A 17,417-nucleotide genomic window follows, 5' to 3' on the forward strand; every position below is an offset into this window, starting at 1 on the left:
GGTCAGCCAGGCGCGCGCGGCGGGGCTCGCGGCGACCGAGGCGCGGGCCGCGACGGACGGGTCCGGCGACGCGGCGATGGCGGCGTAGGCCGGGTGGTGGGTCTTGTAGGTGTCGGCGATGAAGTGCGCGGGCCGGCGGCGGCGGAGGCCCGTCAGCGCGGCGCTCAGGGACGGGGCGGTGCGGGTCTTGCCCGCGCCGGTCTGGCCGACGAGCAGGACGGCCAGGGGCTGCTTGTTGTTATGAGGATGCCGCTGCTGCTCCTCGGCAAAAGGGGCGATTTCCTGCGGGTAGATCTGGGTGAGGAATATCCTTTCTGATTCCTCGGGGGACAGGGCGTAGGCCTGGAGGTCCGGGGGCGGCATTGTTGTTGGGGGGCTGGGAGGGGTTCCGATGAGATGCTGGATGGATGAATATGAATCGAGAGGGCCGCTGCTGCTATGAATGCAACAGGAGAATATGCAAAAGAAAGACGAGCTTGGCACGGTAGAAGTCCCAGAGAAGAGTTGACGTTGTCTTTAACTGAGACGGAGCTACTTAGTGTGTCTTAGTCTGAGAGACTGTTGTGGGGTCAAGAGTTGGAAGACATTCCAGAATAGATGAAAAGCGCAGAGCATTTTGTTCGCAACAGAGAGTTTGCCGACTCGATGTGGCGGCTTATGTTTCGCTCGAGACATCATGAGAGCAAATTTTAGATCCAAAGTGCGGGATGCGTTTGGGGTGTGATTGAAGCAGGCGTTCAGGTCAGATGGTTGGCTGGACTAACCCCGATGGTGTCGTTTGGAGCCTTGCCAATGACTTGCCAACTCAAATAAACACTGTGCTTAACTAACCGTAGTTCAGTATCAAGGGAAGGCGGGATCTGTCTCTTCGATATGTAGCAATATTTTGAGGGGACTGTAATCTTGCTTTCCGCTGTTTGATTTGCTTTGATAGTAAGATGCTAGCTGAGGCACGGCGATGAATTGTGTTACGTCCGGTCAACTTCCTCTCTCATTCGCAGCATATTATGAATGTGAACATGTGTAAAAGGACCCAGGCTGGCTATCCAGTTCTAACATTTATGAAGTACCTAATTGCGAAGCCCCAATCTTCTCAGCTCGCACCACCAAAGCTACCAAAGAGCCTTCAGCAATCCTAAATTCCTCCGATCCACACGCGCGCAGAATGGCAGACATGGCATAAGAGTGTATGGTAAGAGCAATAAACTGATGCGGGTCATTGGAGAATATGTCCTCCAGAACCGTGTGTTTTCTTGCGACGTGCTCGTCTGGTGTCTCTGAACGGTCACGTTTCCAGAGCTCGTCATTCTCTGTGAAGCCAGGTTCTATAATGAAAGTTGGGTAGTTGTTCTCTATCCAAGTGCGACTGCTCCGACTGTCACAAGTGTGATCTGTCAGTCGCTCTCGGAGCAGCTCCTTGATGTTGGGGTGCAATGACTGCCCCAGTTGTTCAAAGAGCCTCGAAAAGACTATCCGCGTGGTTTCTAGGCATCGGGCCAAGGGACTCGAGTAGACAGTCTCGGGCAGCGGCACCTTCAACTCGGACACTGCTTTAGACCAAAAGCCTGCCAGGATATTGGCTTGCTGAACTCCCTGATCCACGAGCTTTGCATCTCGAAAGACAACATTGCCGTCGCCGTCTAGATGTGACCAGTAATCCTGTTCGCCATTAGTCATGTTTCTCTGTCCTGAATATGTAGTCTCTCACCCTCCAAGCCTGTCCGCCCACTTTCTCCATGAAGACATTGTGGACGCCGAGGCCGTGTCTCATGAGGAAGAGGACCTTGTAAGAGACATGATCAGGGGAATCTGCATTCAGACCCCTGATGTGAGCTGCGAAGCGCTCCCAGGGCAATGACGTCTCGGAAACAGCTTGCGATTGCTTCCCATCATTGTAGCTTTTGTCGATCAGCCCAAGATTCGGCCTTGTCGTTAGCTTCTTGCCAGGGCATTGCCTTGCAGCCTCAAAGTAATCAACAAAGTAGTCGGGTTGGATCTCGAACTTATAATGGCATGCCATCGATTCAGGCGCACTCGAGAAAGCTATTTGGGACCAAACAAGAGCCAGGTAAACAGCAAACCAGACCGGCATTGTTTGCTCTTGTATTGAAGTAGGAGAGGAGAATGGGCGAGACCAGGCAGACAGACTTGAGGCGAGCGGGGCTTAGTTGTGGCCGATGACTACCTGCATAGTGCGGCTGACTTGCATCAATAGTTCCGAAGCTTGGCCTGCACAGGGCATGGCACATAACTCGCAGGAGTTATGGCATTTCCTTCCATATGGGAACATCGCATATCGTTATCCCATTTGGAGTGGTCTAGACCGTCTGCCGGCATATATGACCAGAGTCCAGCCCTGCAAGCTTACGACCCTTCCACTGGTGAGGTGATGTTTCCTGTTGTTGTAAGTTCTGGAGTGATCTCACCTGAAACTTGGGAGAGATTTTCACAACAACAAGCCTTTGGGAGACAGTATCGTTCGGCAAGTTGGTTTGACTCTCAGTCAAGCATTGGTCGCAGAAATGTCTTGCCCAATATACGCTTTGTTGCCTCTTCTAGGCGCAAGAGACATTAGGCTGTTGTCTATCATTCCAAGAGAATCGAGTGATGGCCAGGAGCAAATCAGGTGCAAGTTGGAGGTGGCGAGCCTTAATCGTCGTGTCAAGTACCATGCCCTCTCTTACACATGGGGCTCACCATATGGCGCTGATCAACCCCCCGAGAAATACACTGGCCAAGAGGAAGAGGTGGCCATACTCTGCAACGAGCAGCCGTTTTCTATCAGGCCAAACCTACGTGATGCACTCTTGAGAATCAGGGAATCTCCCGACGACTGGAGAGAACGCAGAATATGGGTGGACGCCATCTGCATTGACCAGAAGACGCCCACTGAGAGGTCATCTCAGGTCCGCTTGATGGCAGAGGTGTACAGCTACGGCGAGACAGTCATGAGCTGGCTTGGAGAAGCGAACCAATGTACGACACATGCTTTCCAACTTATTGAGAAGCTTGCTACCTATCCCCGCGAGACTCTGCAGCAGATCACACCAAGAAGCTACCAGACACAGCGCACACTTCTTGGCGAGCTTGCTGAGCACCATTGCTGGCTTGCCCTTGCGAAGCTACTTCAGAGAACATATTTCACAAGGATGTGGATCATTCAAGAAGTTGTCCTCGCAAGACAGATTGAAGTCTTTTGCGGCAGTCATCGAACACAGTGGATCTGGATCGAGAGTGTCTCACACTTCTTGTCCACTACCGCATGGACGGATTACTTCAATCACATCCATACTTCTGATACCGCTTCTACTTCTTCTGCATCTCATCCTATCGAGGCAATGATGAAGCCTAGCCATGCTCTTCCTACCAAGCTTAGAGCTATCAGGAGGGATGTCAAGGAAGGGAACTTCGGCCGCACACTTCTTCATGCTCTGATCCGATCGCGGGTCTTCCAAGCGAGCGATCCAAGAGACAAGGTCTATGGTGTCCTCGGACTCCTTGGCGACGCCGCGAAGAACAAGCCTTGGCTCCAGCCAGTCTACGGGACTAGAGATGTCTCGGAGACTTACATACTGGCAACAAAGCAGCTTCTTGCGGACGCCGACGACCTTCTCGTCCTCTCCTGTGTGGACGGCGAGAGGAAGGCGTTGGCAGGCCGGGAGTCTTTACCGTCATGGGTGCCGGACTGGACTTGCGACAAGTCTCTTGGACTTGGCGTCACTGGCTATAGCAGGTACTCGGCTGCCGGCGAGTTGCCTAAGTATGCTCGAGTGCTCGAGCCCTCTTTGACCCTGGAGCTTGTGGGCCATCGGATTGACGCCATTACAGTGAAAGGAGAATCCAAGGTATCCATGCTAGAAAATGGCGTGGATTTCTCTGGCTGGCTCTCAATTACATCATCCATCTCACAGACATACTGTACCGGAGAGGATCGAATGGAGGTCTTGTGGCGGACCCTGGTCACGAACACTGGTGGCGACCCTCCTGTACATCCCATCGATGGAAGATACAGAGAGGGATTTGTCTCCTGGATGATCAGCCAACTTTGTCAAAAGCACAGCCACCCACAGAGCCCCGAATTTCAATCACAATTCCAGAGCCTTGTACGCCTTTCCGTTTCAAGTCAGACAGTCGCCTTCTTGAATCAGAGGTTGGCTTCAGTGAGTGGCCCAGGAGAACCAAACGACGTTATGAACGACCTTATTGCCGACGAGTACGCCAGCACTTATTCTCACGCCCTTCACCTGTCACTTTTCCGAACCTCTGAGGGTTATCTTGGGCTAGGCCCTGAGTCGATAGAAAAGGAGGACTCCATATGGGTTGTCTCTGGTTCCCGAGTGCCCCTGATCTTTCGCCGCGCGACTGATGACAGTCATCGGCTCGTAGGCGCTGCCTACCTGCACGGATTCATGAGTCGAAAGACGATTGATTTTGCAGACACTCGATTTCAAACCATTCATGTCATATAGGCACAGCATCAGCTTGACCGGATCTCACGACCAAGAGTTGTCGAGAGGAAGAAAAGGTGTCTATTCTACTCGCTTTGTTTTCCTGCTACTTTACCTATGCCTACGATTCGCGAAACCAAATACCCATAGAAATATCTTCATACTGTTATGTACCCTCCCTCCTTGTTTTCCTCCGGTGACGCAGCCTTCAGAGCCCGATTCTTCTCTCTCAATTTTGCACGGCGCCTCTTCAACGCAGCCAGGCGCTGTTCTCGCCTGCGTTCCTTAAGGTGCTCATGCCACTCGTTTTGCTCGTACGACGCGGCACAATGGTCCTCGCCCTCAGAATATACATGCCAAACAGGCATGGTCCACTTCTTCACATCCGCCCGAGCCAACCTCTCGCCACCAAGGACTCCGGGAGCCGTGACCGCCGAGGGGTCCAGGCCGAGCAGCACCTTGGCCATCTGCTCGACGTCCTCGCACGTCAGCCCGCTCGCGTCGTCCATGGCGTACTTGTCCCGGCGGATAAACACCACCGGCACCGGGTCCTCCTCGTCCACGAAGCCAGGCACAAACGGGCAGCCGATCCACCAGTCCACGGCCACGGAGCTCACGTCGACCGTCTGCCGCAGGCAGAACGCCACGTCCTCCCCGGCCCTCGCGCACCGCAGGCACTTCTCGTCGCCCTCGTGGCCGGGGACCCCCAGCGAGCACGGCATCTTCATCACCGCGCACCGCAGGCAGGGCACGGTCCTCTCGAGCCCGAGTCGCCGCTCCTCCACCTGCTTCCGGCGCGCCTTGGCCGCGGCCGCCGCGCGCCGGTTCTCGCGCGCCTCCTGCGCGCGCTTGAAGGCCTGCTCGGCCTTGGTCACGGGCACCCAGTCGCCCAGGGGGTCCTCGAGCCAGCGGTGCTGGCCCTTGCGCACGGCGCGGGTGCGCCCCGCGCGCAGGAGCTCCACGGCCGTGGCCTCGCGGTTCGGGCGGAAGGTGATCGTGTGCCGCAGGATGTATGCCTCGAAGGGCGTGAGACCCCGGGCCGGTTTCGTGGCCGGGGCCGGGCCGGAGGCTGGGACGTCGAGTGCGGTAGTAGCTGTGGGTGGAGGGTCGCTGGCGGCAGCTGCAGTGGTGAGAGTTTTGTCTCCTGCGGACGCTGGCGATGATGGTGAGGCATCCTCGGTGTCGCTGGATTCATTGCCGTGCTGCATCTCGTCTTGAGAAGTCACTATGGCATGTAAGTCGCGTAGACATGTGGAACCTACTGTCAAGCCATCTTCAGGTTCGGCGGAATCTGCCTCCTGGGATGGGAGCCCAGTGTCGGCCTCTGTGCCTGCGATGTCAGTTGGAGGGTACGGTTTCATCATGCGAGGACACCAGCTGAAGCTCCTGTTACACAGTCAAACGCCCCAGGATGGTAACTTAGACCTCCTTTCCTTTCAAAGTAGCTGAACACTGGCTAAAGGGTGGAGGTGGTATCTCTTTATAAAGCAACCGCGCAATCCATTGTGGCTGAACAGAACAGTCGAGGACAAAGAAAGACCTCATGGAGAATTGCCGGACCAGAGACAACAAGGGGCAGGGTAAATGGCATTGTCTCTGCCCAGCTCTGGCCTTTGTCTCCTCACGTGCTCCTTTGTTGATTTGATGATACATCACAACTTAATCTTGGAGGACTTGGAGAGTGAAATTGCACCGAGATCGTTGCAGGTCGTCAATTGACAAGTGAAACTATTTCAAGACATCCGGAACAACACTTTTCATGAGATAGGGGAAAGGATTGCGCCATCGCGAACAAGCCATGCCTCCAATACTTGGTTTAAACAGCCGCTCTCGCCCTAACCCCAGTCCTTCGTGACATGAAAACTCTATATTCCACGCTTCGTATTAGGTCCTACGACCTTGCCTCCTCCAGCTCTAGCTCGAGTTGCCGGATGCGCTCATTCTGGTCCTGACTGCCGGAGCTGGCACGCTTCTTCAGAATGTCAACATCAGCAACGAGCTGCCCAATCTTCTCGTTCTGTGCCTGGATGATCTTGGTCTGGGCCTCAAGAAGTTGTTTGATTTGGTCCAAGGAAGCCTCGACAGACGACGAAGATCCAGAGGAGGGGGCGGCAGCAGGGGAAATAGGAGTTCTGGCAGAGACAGGAGACTGTACAGGCTGAGTCTTGATGGGTGACGACTGCTTGACCTGCACAGGCGGAGTGGCCTTGATGGGCGACGGAGGCTTCTGCTCCCGAACAGGCATGCTACCACGGGGCTGTGGTCGCGAGACTTCCTCGAAGCTGGAAGTCTCATCAGCCTCATCGTCGTCCTCCTCATCATCATCCTGGTACTTGTTTGCCATTGCCGACATGGACTGCTTCTGATCCTTCATATTGGGCGGTGCACGGGCCGCCACCGGCTCCGGCTCCGGCTCTTTCTTCGGGGCGGGCTTGGCGACCGGGGCTGGTGCGGGAGCCGCAGCCGCAGCAGGTGGTTTGTAGTCAGCGGGCACTTCAACGGGCGCATTGCCATCGTAGACACTCTCAAGGTCAATTTTGGGCGGAAGAGCTGTCTTCCCCGAGAACCACTCCTTGGCTGACATAGCTGGCTTCAGACCAATGGCTGGCGGGAAGATGTCCGACTGGAAAGTTTCGGCTCGCCGAGGCACAGTGAATGAAATCGGCTCAATGTAAGAATCATTCACCGTTTTGTATGCTCGCATGACCTCATTCTCGTGGACCTGGAAAACTTTAGGTGCTGATCATTCTTGGCCAGAGAATTTGAACCTAATCAGTTCACAGGATGGGAGAGCTTACATTGACTCCTCGCTTGGGTACAAAAGCAATACCGCGCTGGGGGTCTGCAGACTTGTACTCCGACAAAAACTCGAACTTGTCGTTCTCGTACTCGAAGTAACGGATGTTGCCGTCACTGAAGCTCGTGTTAGCCGAGTGATGTGTGCGAGAAGAAAGTGTGTCGACTTACCCCTTGCCGGCAAGGTAGAGACAGTTCGATCCGTTATCTACAGATCACAAGACTCGTTAGAGATTGTCTGAAACCAGTGATAGTCTTGACATTGCGTACCCCAGAACGGCATGAGAACACCAGAGATCGAGTCGAGAGTGTTGAAGCCTCCAATAGGGTCATTTCTGCCGGGCTCCCATAGAGCAATCTGTCTTTCACTCATACGGGAGAAGCCAGTGGTAGCAAATCGATTATGCTCGCCCAACCAGGCCACACGGCTGTTCTTGGCGCCGGTATGACCCGGGGCTTCATGAACAGGCTTCTCCTGCCGGACATCCCATACCCGCAGCTTCTTGTCTCGAGAGGTGGTGGCGAGAAGCGCGCCGTTGGCACTCCACGACAGACTTTGCACAATGTCTGGGTGCTTAAGCGTGATTTGCGACTGCCCACTCGAGATATCCCAGAGCTTGATGGTGAGATCCCCCGAGGCAGAGGCCAGGATGTTCTCGGCTGCGGGATTGAACAAGACCTGGCCAACTTTCCTGAATGACAAGAAACTCTATCAACTGTTTGTACTATACGGAGCTGAGGCGTAGGTCCTACCTGGAATGGGCGGAGAGCTTGCTCACTGGCGCAACGTCTCGGATGTCCTCGGGATCTTGGTGGAGCGTGAAGCCCTCAGGGACTTGCCATATAAACACTTTGCCATCGTCGGAGGCCGAGGCTATGACTCGGTCGTTGAATGGATGCCTATCGCCAGTCAGATATTGACATTACCGAAACCAGACCATGGGAGCCTTCAGGGGCAGCGTCGTACCAGTCGGTGTCGAGAACGGCGGCGGTATGACCTCGGAATAGGGGGATCTGATCCGGCACCTTGCCTCGCTCGTCGACCGGGATGACCGCAAAAGCACCACCGCCTCCAGCTTCCCAATTGACAGAGATGTAATCGGGGTTGGCCTGATAATCATCATGTCAGCATACGCACGTGCGGCAACCCAACAAGAGTTGCATGGAAGCTGTCGCTGCGCACCTTCACCAGGTTGGTGTCCCACGCATTCCGACTGATGTGCAGGTTGTCATAGCAGAATTCCTTGCGGGTGGATTTGCCAAACACATGTCCTGGCGAGTAACTCTGTCAGTGAACCGCACTGGTGCGTGCTTGGCGAATGTCGCATCTTTGTTGAGGGAGCTCTCACGATATTTCGACGCTCGTACGAATCGCCCCGCCATGGCTGCGGATTGGAATGGGGTCGAGAAGAATGATCCGAAGCGAATGGATGATAATACAGTACAAGGCTAGCTGGTCACGAGCCGACAGGGAGGTCGTATCGGGACGAGCGACTCTGGGGAGAGTTCTGGTGATAGAAACAAAGATGTCGCAATGAATGCGGCGGAGCCAAAGTTTCGAAGGCCTGGGCAGGGGGGTCAGAACGCACTGGCCTCACTATGCCCAACCAAGCAATGGGATGAAACCAACCCCCAAAAGCTGCGCCTCGCACCTCTGCAGCACCTTCCATGGCCCATTCCGGCTCAAGTTTAGTTGCCATGCAGCGCTATCTGGGACCTGAGAGCGCTAGAGATCAGGTGGGATGACTAGTAAGGCCTCGAGGTACCTCGAGCGATTGAACGGCACAAGTTTGTGTGTCATTACGTAAAAGAGTACATCCCCAGCTGCGTGACAGCTCTCCACATGACGTAGGGACCAGTGGCGGCAGCTGCCATGCCGCGATACGGATCCTTATCACAGGACCCTCCCTCGCTTTGACACTTTCCCCGACCTTCAACAAGACTTGCAGGCTTCACTGCAGCAGTTCCGTCAAAATCATGGTATGTGTGGTCCCGACCCAGACAGATATTTCGATCTTGCAGGCAGAGGCCATGTTCTAACGTAAATCACAAATATGCAGACTTCAGCAAGGACACCGTTACTGGCGTCGTCCCGTCGATCGGAGGAGTCACAGCGCTCCGACGACCGCGCCGACGAGGAAGACGAGGCCCTCCTCAACGAAAGCAGCCAGCGCCGCCTCTCTGGCGCACCTACGATAAACCGCCTGCGCGAAATACTTCTCTTCCTGTGGGCCCTTCTGGCGACAGCTGCTCTCATCATCCTGGCAGTATGGATGCAGCACTCCCAGCAGACTCACCCGCCCCCTAGTAAGCCGGGTCACTCTAGCCACAAGCGCAATCTCATCTTCATGGTGTCCGACGGCATGGGTCCGGCTTCTCTATCTCTGACGCGTTCCTACCGGCAATACGTCCTGGACCTGCCCATCAACGACACACTGACTCTAGACCGGCACTTCTGGGGCACGAGCCGGACTCGATCGAGCAATAGCCTGGTAACAGACTCGGCTGCTGGCGCCACGGCATTCTCATGCGGAAGAAAGAGTTACAATGGCGCTATTGCCATGTTGCCAGATTATACACCTTGCGGAACGGTGCTCGAGGCTGCCAAGAGAGCCGGGTACATCACTGGAATGGTAGTCACGACAGACATCACCGACGCAACCCCCGCTTGTTTTGCGAGCCACGTCAACTTCCGGGTTCAGAATGACGAAATCGCTATGCACGAGGTTGGAGAGGGGCCGCTAGGTCGAGTTGTCGATCTCATGTTCGGTGGCGGCCGATGCCATTTCCTTCCCAACTCAACTGAGGGAAGTTGCAGGCTGGACGACGTAGATGTGACCAAGATTGCGCAGAAGAAGCATGGATGGTCCTATTTTGATACCAGGGCCGGCTTCGACTCTCTCTGGGGCGGCAACAATGTCACCCTACCATCCCTCGGCCTGTTCGCTTCGACCGATGTTCCTTTCGAGATTGACAGGAAGAACATGTCAGATGTCTACCCTAGTCTTGGCGAGATGGCCAATACTGCACTGCGAGCTTTGGAGAAAGCCACCAAGGACAGCGATAAGGGCTTCTTCCTGATGATTGAAGGAAGCAGAATTGACCATGCAGGCCATATCAACGATCCCGCCGCCCAGGTCCGGGAAGTCTTGGAGTACGACAGGACTATGAGGGCTGTACTGGACTTCATCGAAGCGAGCGACACCGAGACCGTTATGGTTGCAACTAGTGACCACGAGACGGGCGGTCTTTCTACTGCACTACGTAAGCTCTAAATTCGCCATCATTTGCTGTTGCGTTGCTAACCCTCCCCAATAGAGGAGCCTGGGCACCTACCAGTTTACAATTGGTACCCTAAGGCATTGGCACAAGCCCAAGCTTCTGCCGAGCGACTCACTCAGCTGCTTCTGGAGCATGTGGACGAGATGCGATCTGCAGGCAAGCCGGAGTCCAAGTCATCCTTGAAGAATTGGATTAATACGAAGCTGGTCATACCCAAGCTTGGCATCACCGATGCCCGTGAACACGAGCTCCAGCAGCTAGCTTCATCTCCAGAGACGGCGCTCGTTACCTTTTCGGATATGATTAGCTTGCGTGCCCACGTCGGTTGGAGCACCCATGGCCACTCCGCCGTAGATGTGAATATCTATAGTTCGGGGGGCCCTGGAACCGAGGCCATTCGCGGCAACGTCGAGAACACAGACGTTGGCAAGTTTTTGAGGGAATATCTCAACGTAGACGTTGATGATATTACTAAAGAGCTGAACGAGAAGATGGATATTCAGAAGTTGAAGTCCCTTGCGGCAGTGGAAGGGCCTGATGGACACATGGATGTGGAGCTCAAGACTTTCGCTGCTTCTGCAGGAACATCATAAGCGTAGCAGCATGAGCATGGTCATTTCGCTTTTGTTTTTGGAATAGGTTGTGTTTGGATTTCAAGATTGTACTGCTCTCATACCACAGCTCATACAGATACCTGACATCCCTAGCATGGGGAGGAAATACGTGGACATCCTTTCTTTTTATTCCGTATGAAGATCCAGTCTTTTCCAATACACCTCTTTGATTCTCAATCACCAATGAGTCGGGAAGTTGCGCCATGTTTCTGGCTCAGAAATTGTGTTACTTGAACATAAACCATGTATACCTTTATCGTTTTATGAGAGGTTTATAAGGGTCATCGTAGGACGGATCGGATCCTGCCTCTTCCTTCGCTTTTTACCCAGCGAGGTCCGTTTCATGCGTGACTCAACTTCTCCGCCCCGTAGCCTAGAGTCTCGAGATTCACATGGACGCCCAAGGGACAGATTCGCATACCATTCACCGTCTCTCGTGGCCGCACGCCAAACACGTAACACGGGTTCTACGCACCAGCCTCGTGTGGTGTCAACCATGATGTCCTTATGTACATATATGGTGATGGGATACTAAATAAGGGCACGAGAGCACCGCCGAGTTTGGATTCATCATTGTGGACACTGGGTTGACTGGGGGCACAGCGGTGATGAGGGGTTTTGAGATAGGCGTGGTATGGTATCGGAACAAGGAGCGACACCGTCAATGCCAAGGAAACCGTGGCATTGGTCTTGCCACAGGAGTGAGACTCAACATCTAGTCGTCTGCAAAATCAGTGTCGTCGTCTTCTTGCGGATTTCTCTCGTACACAAGGTCGATCCGGCCGCCGAACTTGGCAGCAATCTCTTTCTGAAGAGACGTCTCCTCAGTCGGCGTGATAACGACATGGGGTGCCTGGTTCATGATTGACAATGCCAAGCCGTCATGCGAACCGTCGGGGTGCTGCTCGAGATCGGCGAGGAAATTCCGTATGCCGTCGGCAGTGAATAGGGAGCTAGCGAGGATGTTGAGTGTCTTGAGCTTCTTGAAGCGTGCGAGGATCTTCCAGCAAAGATCAAAGAAATTGCTGCCATCGAAACCGAGTTCCTCAAGGTGTACGAGGCTCTGACTGAACCGGGTCACGTCCTCCACGTTGATCAGGGTGGTAATGAGATCCAACTCTCGCAACTTCTGGCACTTGCAAAGTGAGGAAATCAAGTCCATGTGCTGCGGGGTGCCGGGCTCGAGCTCCTCATCAATCGTCCGCATAGCGAAGTCTTCCATTTCCGTCTGGAACCCCAACGCTGAGTAGAAGGTCGGCTCAGCATCGATTAACCTGACATCCAACGCTCTCAGACGAACAGCAGGCGCCCTCAAAACTGTGGCTAGAACGGTGCTAGCGTTCGGTACCTTCGCGACTTGCAGGGTGGTCAAGCTTTTGCAAGACTTGAGCCACGTTATAGCTGCCTGGAACGAATCGGCATGAGTCGCTTCCCAGTTGAAACCCGTTGGGTTGGCTGCTTCGAGGGTGAGAGCCTCCAGCTTCTCACACTGGGCCAATGCACCGAAATGCTCGAAAGCCACGGTCTGCAAGGATGACAAGCCCAATTTCCTCAACGACTCGCCATGGCATCCGAGTGCCTCGAAAGCCTGTTGACCCAGTCGATTCAGACTGATAACGTTGAATGCCTCCAATGTGTTGGGCGGCAACGCCCGGAAAAAGCTGGCCAAGTCTTCGTCCACGGTCGCTCCGTCGCAGTAGTAACACTCGAGCTCTTTGAAACTAGGACAGTTGTTGCGGATAGCTTCGGCAACGTTGGGCCCGAGCACGGATCCATCTTGTATGGTCAGAGACACCAAAGTAGGGAGTCTCGAGATCCACGTAGGCAACAGATCCATGGGGATATAGTGGCCTTCTAGATGAGCCACCGAGACGGCCTTGTTCTCTCGGTCGGCAGCATCTTTGACAAAGGCAGTAATCGTGTCGCCGACCTTGTTGCTGATAGCTTGCAGGTCCAGACGAGGCTTGTTCTTCCTTGTCGGCGGCCCAGAAGTCTGAGAGATATTGAAGGGCTCCATGTGCCCAGAGAAAAAGTCATCCCGCAGAGCTTGATACGGAGCAATATCATTGAGAAGATCTCTCAAATTCCCGAGCTTCAGGTTCTTCACCCATAAGCAATATGGGAGAGCAGTCTGTCCAATGCTGGAGAGGATGATACTCCGCCAAAGCTGAGCCCATTTCCTCTTTCCGACAATGGAAGCATCATCAGTGCTGGCAGAAGCTAGTTCGTGAATGCTTGCAATGTAGCAGCTGTTGTCAGTATCGGGAGATATAAAGTTGTTGCAGAGATTCGAATTACCTGTATAATTGTGGTAGAGCGAAGCCTGCTAGGGTCTTGCTGACAGTAGAAGTAGCCAAAAGGGTGTTGAAATCTCGCCTGGCAGTGAGTTCCAAGATTACCATCCACCAGATATCAGTGGGAAGCTCTGGTCGAGGGGCCATTGTGGGTGTCTTGTCTCCCGACGAACACACGAGGCTCGTGCTGTCTACCTAGGTACCTGGGGCAAGTAGTCTCGGAGCTATGACGATGTAGACTTGTGAAAGTGAAGCAAGGTGCACGGGATCTGGCAAAGGTGACCGGTGTATTCTGAGGCGAAATTTAAATGCTTTCAAATAGCCAGCGATGACACGCCTTTGCCCAGTCTTCTAACGACAAGATGCAAAATATGCGTTGTTTTGTTGTTTTGATGTTCTCATGACGAGGTTGAAGGTGTTGGTACTCAATCACTCATCGATGTGGGGAAGCTGTCGAGGCGCGTCTCCCAGCTCTCGACGCGAATTTTGAGTTCAGTGTTGCAAGGTTAGTGGATGGTTGCTGCGGAGCATAACTAGCAGTACCGATCTGCTGCTTGGAGTGGCGCTATCAATGGCTGAGCCTTTCAGCTTACTGCACCTGTACAGGGCACCCTATCAGACACTGTTCTCCCGGGCCGGCGCTGCGTAAACTAATTGGATTGGAAATTATCCACTGGCCAGTTGAGCTACTTCCTCCCCTAACCCCTGGGTCAATTACTCCAGCTTCTCGAATTCCGTCTGTCCTTTATAAGCATATCAAAGGCAAGCTTATCAGTGCCCTCATCTCCTACATATCCTATCACAGACACAAGCCAGAAAGCAGGGCGTTCCGTCGCCGCCATGGCCGTTGTGAACTTCACTCTGAGCGAGGAAGGGGTAGTGGCACTGCAGAATGTCCTTGCCTGCATGCTCAAATTCAGCGACGACGTCTGCCTTGAGGCGAAGAAGGACAAGGTAGGCACGCGTCTGATGGACTCGGCTTGTATGAGACCAGTTGCTCACCACTCAATCATAGTTGATGTTCACGGCTCTCAACTCATCTAAATCTGCCTACGTCTCCTTCACCTTCGCAGCCAGCCGTTTCTTTTCCAAGTACAATTTTGAAGGCAACGCTCAATACCGCGAGAGGTTCTTCTGTAGTATATACATCCGGGTGAGTAGAGCATTTGACGGCAAACATATGTTCCCGAGTTATTCACCTAGAGTGTAGTGAATACTGATATCGCACATTCATGTAGGCACTGCTCTCGGTCTTCCGGAGCCGGATAGGTGGTGACCCGTCTCGGGAGCGCGAGAAAGAGACCACCATTGAGAGATGCGAGGTCACAATCGATGACGGACCGGGTCGAAAGAGCCGACTGGTCGCCAAAATTATTTGCAGAAATGGTATGTATTCATGTGTACGGTGGTTCTGGATTTTCTAACCGAGTCCTAGGCATCACTGCCACTCACGGGCTACCTTTTGAGGTGAAAGCGCCCACCAGGGCCAAGTTCGACCCTAACGAGGCTGTGAACCATTGGGCAATCTCGTCGCGAACCCTTCGACAGCTCATGGAGCACTTCGGACCCAAGATCGAGCTGCTAGACATCAACACCGATGGCGAGGGCGTTGTCAACTTTGCCTGCTTTACCGAGAAGCAGTATGTCAAGACTGAAGGCGAGTCAATTGATCGTACGTAGCTTGTGTTCATTGGTGGTCTAATAAGCCTTGACAGACTTCCTAAATAAGCCCCTGCACACGTCCATTGCGGTGGAGATGGACGAATTCGATGATATCGAGGTCGAGGACAAACTCCATATCATCATTAGTGTCAAGGACTTCAGGGCAATCCTGCACCACGCGGGTCTAACTAGTGGTGAACTATCTGCATCCTACTCAGTTCCTGGCCGGCCTTTCAAGCTCTCTTACTCAGGCGACGGCATACTCTGTGAGTTCATTCTCATGACAGTAGGCGAGCGAGGCAATCCGGGCCAACGGACAAAACGAAGCCGAACAAAATCAGCAAGGTCAATGCTCGAAGCTGCGTCCACACGTAGTGCCTCTGTTGTCAACGAGGCTACCCCCGCGCCTCCAGCAGCGGTCGTCCCGACCCAGCCTCCAGCAGATGTCGCTGCGAGACCTATTCCACCTCGGAACTCCCAATTCGACATGCGTCCTCCACCACTGCCGCCTGTGTCCACGCTCAGATCCGAGTCCATGTTCATGCCCCAAGATGACGACCAGCAGTGGGAACCTGTGAACCCAGACGACGAAGAGGAAGAAGAAGTCGCCCGGCTTGAATGGGACACAAGCAATGAACCGGTATGTCCCCCTTTAATACACTCGGGTTGTTCCATGCTGACAGTTGCCTGTAGGATCCATCTGCTATGCGACTGAGCAGCCACTTCAACACACAAAATGCTCAACAGACCGAGCCACCGCCGTCTTTGCCCGCAGGGTTGGAGCCGACTCAGCGACTCTCAGAGGTGAGCTGTATGATATCGTCGGTGCTGCGCAAACTACTGACCCGTCCAAAGGTCCGAAAGTACGGCCTATTCTCAGGATGAACTGCTGTTCCAGCTATTCCGTATCAGGAGTGAGCCTGGCTGATGCCTTCAATTACAACCCAGCTGGTAGCGCATCCAGCGCCGATTGTTGCAATTTTGGCGCCCGCAGGCAGGAACTTTGACGAGGCAATCACATTCGCTGTCTTAGTTGCAATCTCTGAGTTGGGCAGCGGCCCGCAATTGCCATGCTCTCCCCAACCCCATGCCAACACATCCTGGCTTGAACTGAGAGCTACGACATGCTCGCTTCCGACAGCCATGGCTTCCACAGGTGCCAGATCAGTCGGCGCGAGCTGGCCATGGTCATTTCGGCCCCAACTCAAAATGTTGCCGTCAGCTTGGAGCACAAAGATATTGCCCCAACTTGCGCCAACATCTTTCCAACCGGGTACCGACGAGGGTGCTTTGGCTTTGATGTCCCATTTGTCAGATCCTAGCACGAGCAGCTCCCCTGATGTGGGATCTCCGACAAGGCATGTGAAGTCCTTGCCACACACAGCCCGTTGTACCTTGAAAGGAACACCCGCGAACTTGCGTGGAGAGTTGATAATTCCTGCTGGTTCTCCGAGCTGACCTTTCCGGCCGTTGCCCCAGCCAAATACTTCTCCATTGTCCAGGACTGCAACAATGTGGCTCATACAGCCGGAGAGATCGACAACTTGTGTGTCTTGAGGCGGGAAATTCTCAATACGGGTAGCTTTAGGTAGCCGTACAATGAGTTGACCTTGACCGAGCTCTCCCTTGTCACCGATGCCGCAGCTGTAGACTTCGGTATTCATCCCCTGGCTATCTAGCCTCGTGAACACGGACGCCTGCCATGTCGCCGCCACTCTGGTTACAGGCCGGTCACCATCAAGTTGAAATTTCGAAAAGACTGGGTCGGCCGGGACAGAGTCTGGTGATATGGAGCCACAGGCTCCAGTCGTTGCGTCTCCGGTCCAGTATAGTTGCCCGGAGCCCGAAAGCAGCAATGTGTGATTCCCGCCTGCTGCAACAGCTTTGACCGAGCTTGGTAGACTCTCGCTGTAGAAAATGGCAGGCTTCGGCACGGATACGTCCTCTTTATGCCCTATGCCCAACTGGCCGGATCCATTTGAGCCTATCGCGAATACTGTGGCCATGTTGTGTTCCACTCAGCACTCGCAAGTCGTAGCCTTGAAACGCTGAAAGTGAACTTGAATTCTTGATGCCAACTTGAAGGGCAGGACTGGGAGGCAAGCTCATGTGGGTCGACAATCTTCCCCACTACATAACGAAGCACTAGCGGGCAAGGCAAAATCAAATCAACCTCATTGAAAGGCCCCTGCTTCGGCACTATATTCATCCATTCCCACGCTACGACCGCTCAAAAAAAAAAGTCGACCATTTATTTTCGAGTTACCTCGGACCTCCTCCATGTTCCTTCTTCACCACCACTCCAGCCGATCAAGAAGAAC

General features: G+C 53.8%; 8 protein-coding genes across 8 annotated transcripts; 3 read left to right on the top strand and 5 right to left on the bottom strand.

The window, feature by feature from the left end:
- Positions 1–363, bottom strand: E0L32_009306 (uncharacterized protein; the record flags this gene model as incomplete). The annotated part of the gene is made up of 1 exon (XM_031144257.1): positions 1–363. A coding segment is annotated over one exon (363 nt), but the record flags the coding sequence as incomplete, so codon positions are not given.
- Positions 364–1,059: 696 nt separating this feature from the next.
- On the bottom strand, positions 1,060–2,092 carry E0L32_009307 (uncharacterized protein; the record flags this gene model as incomplete). Its single annotated transcript, XM_031144258.1, has 2 exons — positions 1,060–1,659; positions 1,709–2,092. 2 exons carry the CDS (start codon positions 2,090–2,092, stop codon positions 1,060–1,062), a joined length of 984 nt encoding a protein of 327 aa, XP_030991130.1.
- A 430-nt stretch (positions 2,093–2,522) lies between these two features.
- E0L32_009308 (uncharacterized protein) lies at positions 2,523–4,469 on the top strand (the record flags this gene model as incomplete). Its single annotated transcript, XM_031144259.1, has 1 exon — positions 2,523–4,469. One exon carries the CDS (start codon positions 2,523–2,525, stop codon positions 4,467–4,469), a length of 1,947 nt encoding a protein of 648 aa, XP_030991131.1.
- A 137-nt stretch (positions 4,470–4,606) lies between these two features.
- Positions 4,607–8,627, bottom strand: E0L32_009309 (uncharacterized protein; the record flags this gene model as incomplete). The annotated part of the gene is made up of 9 exons (XM_031144260.1): positions 4,607–5,834; positions 6,344–7,170; positions 7,247–7,361; positions 7,416–7,452; positions 7,515–7,936; positions 7,998–8,144; positions 8,212–8,354; positions 8,428–8,458; positions 8,512–8,627. 9 exons carry the CDS (start codon positions 8,625–8,627, stop codon positions 4,607–4,609), a joined length of 3,066 nt encoding a protein of 1,021 aa, XP_030991132.1.
- Positions 8,628–9,298: 671 nt separating this feature from the next.
- E0L32_009310 (uncharacterized protein) lies at positions 9,299–11,119 on the top strand (the record flags this gene model as incomplete). Its single annotated transcript, XM_031144261.1, has 2 exons — positions 9,299–10,508; positions 10,563–11,119. 2 exons carry the CDS (start codon positions 9,299–9,301, stop codon positions 11,117–11,119), a joined length of 1,767 nt encoding a protein of 588 aa, XP_030991133.1.
- Positions 11,120–11,855: 736 nt separating this feature from the next.
- Positions 11,856–13,581, bottom strand: E0L32_009311 (uncharacterized protein; the record flags this gene model as incomplete). Its single annotated transcript, XM_031144262.1, has 2 exons — positions 11,856–13,374; positions 13,439–13,581. 2 exons carry the CDS (start codon positions 13,579–13,581, stop codon positions 11,856–11,858), a joined length of 1,662 nt encoding a protein of 553 aa, XP_030991134.1.
- A 693-nt stretch (positions 13,582–14,274) lies between these two features.
- On the top strand, positions 14,275–15,981 carry E0L32_009312 (uncharacterized protein; the record flags this gene model as incomplete). The annotated part of the gene is made up of 7 exons (XM_031144263.1): positions 14,275–14,388; positions 14,450–14,587; positions 14,673–14,820; positions 14,870–15,106; positions 15,150–15,736; positions 15,790–15,900; positions 15,952–15,981. 7 exons carry the CDS (start codon positions 14,275–14,277, stop codon positions 15,979–15,981), a joined length of 1,365 nt encoding a protein of 454 aa, XP_030991135.1.
- A 23-nt stretch (positions 15,982–16,004) lies between these two features.
- On the bottom strand, positions 16,005–17,102 carry E0L32_009313 (uncharacterized protein; the record flags this gene model as incomplete). Its single annotated transcript, XM_031144264.1, has 1 exon — positions 16,005–17,102. One exon carries the CDS (start codon positions 17,100–17,102, stop codon positions 16,005–16,007), a length of 1,098 nt encoding a protein of 365 aa, XP_030991136.1.
- Between the last annotated feature and the right edge of the window lie 315 nt (positions 17,103–17,417).

The sequence above is a fragment of the Thyridium curvatum genome, assembly GCF_004353045.1.
Source record: "Thyridium curvatum strain D216 chromosome Unknown NODE_67_length_248306_cov_82.505095, whole genome shotgun sequence".
Classification (NCBI taxonomy): domain Eukaryota; kingdom Fungi; phylum Ascomycota; class Sordariomycetes; order Thyridiales; family Thyridiaceae; genus Thyridium; species Thyridium curvatum.